Here is a 6,124-nt window from a genome sequence, read left to right as displayed (position 1 = left end):
AGTCTTCCTCACTCTTAGATGACCTCCTACAAGTAATTTGTGTGCTATCCACAATACTTTCTCCCTGTATTCTCCCAGCAATACAATCTGGTGAACTTCCGCCCAATTCTCATCTGCCAAGGTCTCTATTTCCACCTAAAGATTTTATCCTTAAGGTAATAATATTCTGGAATACATTCTGATTCCTTTTACAAGTAGGCTTTATGATATAAATCCTTTATCGTCTCATCTTTTATCGTCGGTCCATTAACCTTTTAGAACTAAACACCTCTGCCTGATCCTCTACCTGCTTAGGTTTTTCCTTTATCATTTCATCAGGGTGTCAGCTAATTGGACCGCAACTCTTTCATCTTTCTCTTCTCTTCTTTTTTCCCTTCTTGTTTTAGCTTACGGCTGTGGGATCTTGTCACCACACAATCCAGAAAAAAATCCAGTGTATTTCCTTTTAGCTCCTCAGTTCCCTGGTTTTCTTTTGACCTCCCCACTACAATGGGCATCACTCCCACCTTTGATCAGCTATGTTGTTTCCACGAACAAACTTTATTCCTGGAGTAGCCAATCTTTCAATCACTCCCCCTATCACTTCCCCAATCTTGATTGGATTTCTAGCCTTATCTTACACAGGGGAACACTAATTCTCTTTCCATTTCTTCCACAGACTGTCATTCTTGGGCAGCATTTCAGAAGGAGTGCAAACATTGTCATCTCTTACTATTAGAGACTGACCACATCTCTAAATATGTTAACTTTTTTACCTACTCCCCCTGTTCTACCTGAGTAAACTTTACCCACACAGGTGAAGTCTTTGAAAAGATTGGGCATTATCTTACTTTCTAGGCCATGATTAGGCTATGCACTCTCCTGCAGCTCCTTGACTTCTCTTGGGAATTCCTTCACTACCTCAACTAATCTCACTGCTTTAGCCTCTTTTACCACATTCTTTTTCCCAGTGCCTCTCTTAAACCACCAGCACTGTGACTTTGTGTGTCCTACCTTATTGCAGTGGAAACACCTGAGGTCTTCCAAATCCTTTTTACCCTCTTGGGTTTCTGTTTTTACAGTGGTAAACTGCTCCCAGTGTAATCTCCCTCCTTCCCAATTTCTAGCCCTCACGAATGAAATTGCTGTCGGAAGTTAGCTTTCAAATTTATGCACTAAAGCGTATTTGTCTGCCATTTCTTCTTGATGTTTTAACATTCTGTTCCTCAACATGAGTTCTTTTCATGTCTGGAAGTGAGTTTCTAAACTCCTCCAACAGAATAACATCTCTAAGATCCTCATGCATCTTTTCTAGCTTTAATGCTCTCACCCATCTATCAAAGTTACTCTGTTTAATTCTTTCAAACTCGATATTAGTCACCTGGTTCCTTCCTATATTTCTGAACTGTTGTCTATATGCTTCTGATACCAATTGTTAGGCACTCAATACAGTCTGTTTTACTCCTTCATATTCTCTTGACACCATAAGACATAGGAGCAGAAATTAGGCCATTCGGCCCATCGAGTCTGCTCCGCCATTCAATCATGCCTGATAAGTTCCTCAACCCCATTCTCCTGCTTTCATCCCGTAACCCTTGATCCCCTTGATAATCAAGAACCTATCTATCTCAGTCTTAAATGTACTCAATGACCTGGCCTCTACAGCCTTCTGTGGCAGTGAATTCCATGGATTCACCACTCTCTGGCTGAAGAAGTTTTTCCTTATCTCCATTCTAAAAGGTCTTCCCTTTACTGTAAGGCTGTGCCCTCGGGTCCAAGTCTCTCCTACCAATGGAAGCATCTGCCCAACAGCCACTTTGTCTAGGCCATTCAGTATTCTGTAAGTTTCAATTAGATCCCCCCTCATCTTTCTGAACTCCAATGAGTATAGTCCCAGAGTCCTTAAACGTTCCTCATATGTTAAGCTTTCCATTCCTGGGATCATTCTCGTGAACCTCCTGCTCCAGGGCCAGTACATCCTTTCTGAGATATGGGGCCCAAAACTGCACACAATACTCCAAATGTGGCCTGACCAGAGCCTTTTAAAGCCTCAGTAATACATTCCTGCTTTTATACTCAAGTTCTCTGAAAATAAATGCCAACATTGCATTTGCCTTCCTGACTACTGACTCAAGCTGCAAATTTACCTTGAGAGAATCCCGGACAAGAACTCCTAAGTCTCTTTGCACTTCAGACTTCTGAATTTTCTCCCCAGTTAGAAAATAGTCCATGCTTTTATTCTCCTTACCAAAGTGCATGAACTTTTGTCAGGAACATTAACTATTTGTGCCATAGGTACCTTTAACTTACGTGGAGCTTACTCTAAGGCTTAGAGAATTGTGAGAGAGAGACAATGATTCTTTTAGAGCTGAGAGCTGTTCTCTTAGCCGATGACGGTTGGCTCTCTCCCGATTTTTGCAAATGTCCTCATCTTTCATACCCTTGATGATGTATCAATTTCTTATAGGATTGGTCCTATGTTGTCAACACCATCAGATTTAAATTTAATTGGTTTTTGGTATCTGAGGGCCTAATTTAAATTAATTAACTAAATTTGAAAACCTGTTGTCTTGGTTAAAATGCTGTTTTGCCTGCTAACGGTATACCCTTTTGATACAAATGTTTCAATTCAGGTGCTCGGTGTACCTGCAAACCCACAGACATCCTTTTTGAATCTCTAAGCATAGAAAAAGGACATCATCTTTCAAAGGGATCATGCACTAGTTTCCCCATAGCATTTAACAAGCACCAAACTGTAATGTCCTGCCTTCCATTCCACAAGTACTCTACTCAACTTTGCAACATTGAGGAACTGAGGCCCTCACTTTTTTTAAGTGAAGGCATTAAAAAATGTAAGACAATTCAATAGATAATTGTTACAGTATCAGTATTTTTCATTAAGGAAAAATGGCAGGGGAAGCATTTATATGAAACATTTTCAAGAATTTTGAACAATATGTGCAATTACAAGGCAATTGATTTAGGGAGAAGATTTTCATTATCAGAAAGGCATAAGTAGGTTCAGGAGTTCATTCAGCCCTTCAGACCCACTCCATTATTCAACACAATCATAGTTGATCTATTTCAGTACCATTTTCCTGCACTATTTGTATTTGTTGATTTTAATACAGAGAAATCGGTCAATCCCTGTCTCATGCATACATGCTCAATGACTGAGCCTCCACAGTTTAAGGAGCAGGAAATTCCAAATATTCACTACCTCTGAGTGAAGAGATTCTCCCTCATCCTAGTCCCTTATTTTAACTCTGCTTCCTGGTCCTAGAACCCAGCCTTCCTACATCTACCCTTTCAATTCCTGTGAGAGTTTAGTACATTTGAATGAGATCACCTCTCAATTTTCTAAATTCCAGAGAATATAGGGCCAGAAATTGCTGGAAAAGCTCAGCAGGTCTGGCAGCATCTGTGGAGAGAAATCAGAGTTAACGTTTTAGGTCGAGTGACCCTTCCTCAGTTCTGCATCCACTGTTCTCTCAGTTTCCATTAACTGAACAAAATCAAAGTTGCTGGAAAAGCTCAGCAGGTCTGGCAGCATCTGTGAAGGAGAAAACAGAGTTAACGTTTTGGGTCCGGTGACCCTTCCTCAGAAGTTCTGAGTACAACCTGTCTTCAGTTTTTGTGTTCGTTTGTATTAGCTTTAAAAGCCCCATTGCAAAATAGGCTGTGGCCTGAGATGAATTAATCACCTTTGGGAGATTTTGCTAATTACCCTTGATTGTCACCCGTCAGGGAGATGTTAAAAATTAAGCTGGTGCTTCTGGGCACATGGGCACCAATTTTTTTTTGCGATTTCTCTGTACGTCTGATGAACAAAGTTTGCTAAAACTGTTGGATTCTTTTTCATCTTGACCCCTTGCCCCATACTAAATTTACTTTTGGTTTCAAATGTCTCTGGGAATTAATTCTTTCAATCTGTTTTAATCGAAGTATTTTCACTTTTGTTCATACGTTTGCTTGCAAGGTTTATGTTCAAATGCTTCTTTTCCCTTTTTATTTCTTTCCCCCCCACCCACCCACCCCCAACTTCTGCCAGAGTTTTCTTCCTAAGTATAGACCATTCCAATACAGAGATTGGATAACACAGCTGTTGCGTACCTTAGTGTCTCATGGTGTAAAGCTTGAAAGCATTGGACCATTCCCACTTCATTCCATCCTCAAACTTGCCATAAGGACCAGTAAGTAACTTTATTTTTAATAAACCTGTTTATTGAAGTTATTCTTTGCAGGTATTAGTCTTGACTCAATGGTGGCACTCCCATTTATGATTCAGAAGATCATAGGATCGATGCTACTGTAAAACAATACACACATGATTTTGGTTGCCATTCTGAGCCAGATTTCCGTTACCAGAGCAGAAATTACCCAGCTTGTCGGACTGTCTTTGGTTTGAATGGCCCCTTTTTGCTGCTGATAGATGGGTCAAATGGAGTCCGGCACACTGACCCCTGAAACGGACCATAGTCACCACAACGATTGCCATTTCAAGAACTGAAGCAGGCTGGTTAGAAGATCCAACTCCATTCTGTAGGCTTTCGTCTATGTTATGTTAGTTGCAGTTAGGCTTTCCATGTTTCACCCATTCACTCGCTTACCATACCAACTCCAGGCCCTCCTTGCCACTTTCATGCCCTCCATGGCCCTTCCATGCCCATTCACACAGAATGCACTAAGTATGGAACCAATTCGCACAAGTCTGCCAGTTGTTGAAATGCTGAGAAAAAAGAACACTCGTTGAGTAATCTTCTTTGAATATATACTGCTGCTCTACAATCCTATTAAGGGATCACCATGTCAGATAATTAATGTATCAGTATGTTACAGATAAGGGGATGTTAAATGAAAGAAAATCTCTGATATTCACTTTATAAGTAACAAGTAACGATTTATTTATTTAACCCTAACAGTGAACAAATGACAGAATTACTAACAAATCAAACAATTCCCCCATAACTACTAACACTTCCCTAACTGAACTTAATTCTTCTGGTATGCTGTTCCAATACGCACAAGTTCCACTTGCATAAACCCAAGTAACAAGAAAATAAATTACAGCTTAATCTGTTAAAGTCTATACGCCTTTATTCTGCTGTTCTCATGTCATAAGTTCCTTTCTTCCGCTAATCTGGCTGTCAGGGATGTTTTCTCTGAAGTCTTCTGTGAAGACACTTAGCTGGAAGTGCCGTGGTACCTTTTATGGATAGATGGTGCTTTCTTAGAGAGCTTAGCGATTTCTTGTGAGAGCTAGATGCTTTTTCTCAGATGGTGGTTCGCTTTCACACCGATTTTCACAAACCCTCTCCTTATATACCTTGGATGACATATCAATTTTCTTACAAACGCATTGGTCCGAGGTTGTCAAAACAATCAGATTTAAATTCCATTGGTTTTCAATTGCTAAATGCTTGGTTTAAATTAATTGGCTGATTTCACCTCGTTGCCAAAACATCAAAACAAGCCTAAGGTTTCCAATCACACAGCCAATTAATTGATGTATGTTTCAATTTTAGAACTGGCTGTATGTCTTCAGCTACATACAGACGCATTCTTTTTTCCTGTATAAATCTCTAAGCTTAGAAAAGCACTTTACCTCTTAAAAGAACCACACACTATTCTCCCTTATCATTTTTTAAACAAATAAATTCTCGTTTCCTGCCTTCCAATTCACAATTATTCTACACAACGTCGTAACTAGTAACAGAAACTTTAAACATTTAACATTTCATAATCTTGTTTGTGGGACCTTGCCGTATGTAAATTAGATACCGGCTTCATTTTGCAATTGTGACTGAACTTCAAAATACATATTCGTTATGAAGTATTCTAGGAAGTCCTGAGGTGATGAAAGATGCTACGTAAATGCAATTTCTTTGTTTTGAATACAGTGAACTTTACTGATGTTATCGTAGTCTTGGGCAGTATTTATTTTTAATGTATACATTGTATAGTATGCTTACAGCCTAGGGCCTAACCATTTACATGAGATGAATTTTAGGTCATATCCATTCTATCATTAATTACATTCAATATATAAAAAAACGGAAGAACTGCAGATGCTGTAAATCAGGAACAAAAACAGAAGTTGCTGGAAAAGCTCAGCAGGTCTGGCAGCATCTGTGAAGGAAAAAAA

At 39.4% G+C, this 6,124-nt stretch overlaps 1 protein-coding gene across 4 annotated transcripts in view; it reads left to right on the top strand.

The window, feature by feature from the left end:
• Window positions 1-6,124, top strand: part of LOC109933307 (TPR and ankyrin repeat-containing protein 1) — an 89,827-nt gene that overhangs the window by 36,242 nt on the left and 47,461 nt on the right. For all 4 annotated transcript variants that reach the window (XM_048595555.1, XM_048595553.1, XM_048595554.1 and 1 more), the window contains one exon: window positions 4,031-4,172. In XM_048595555.1, coding sequence (XP_048451512.1) covers window positions 4,031-4,172 — 142 coding nt within the window. The remainder of the gene's footprint in view (window positions 1-4,030; window positions 4,173-6,124) is intronic.

Source organism: Rhincodon typus, chromosome 4 (genome assembly GCF_021869965.1).
Source record: "Rhincodon typus isolate 14 chromosome 4, sRhiTyp1.1, whole genome shotgun sequence".
NCBI classification, from domain to species: Eukaryota; Metazoa; Chordata; class Chondrichthyes; order Orectolobiformes; family Rhincodontidae; genus Rhincodon; species Rhincodon typus.
This window is presented reverse-complemented; position numbering and strand designations above follow the sequence as displayed.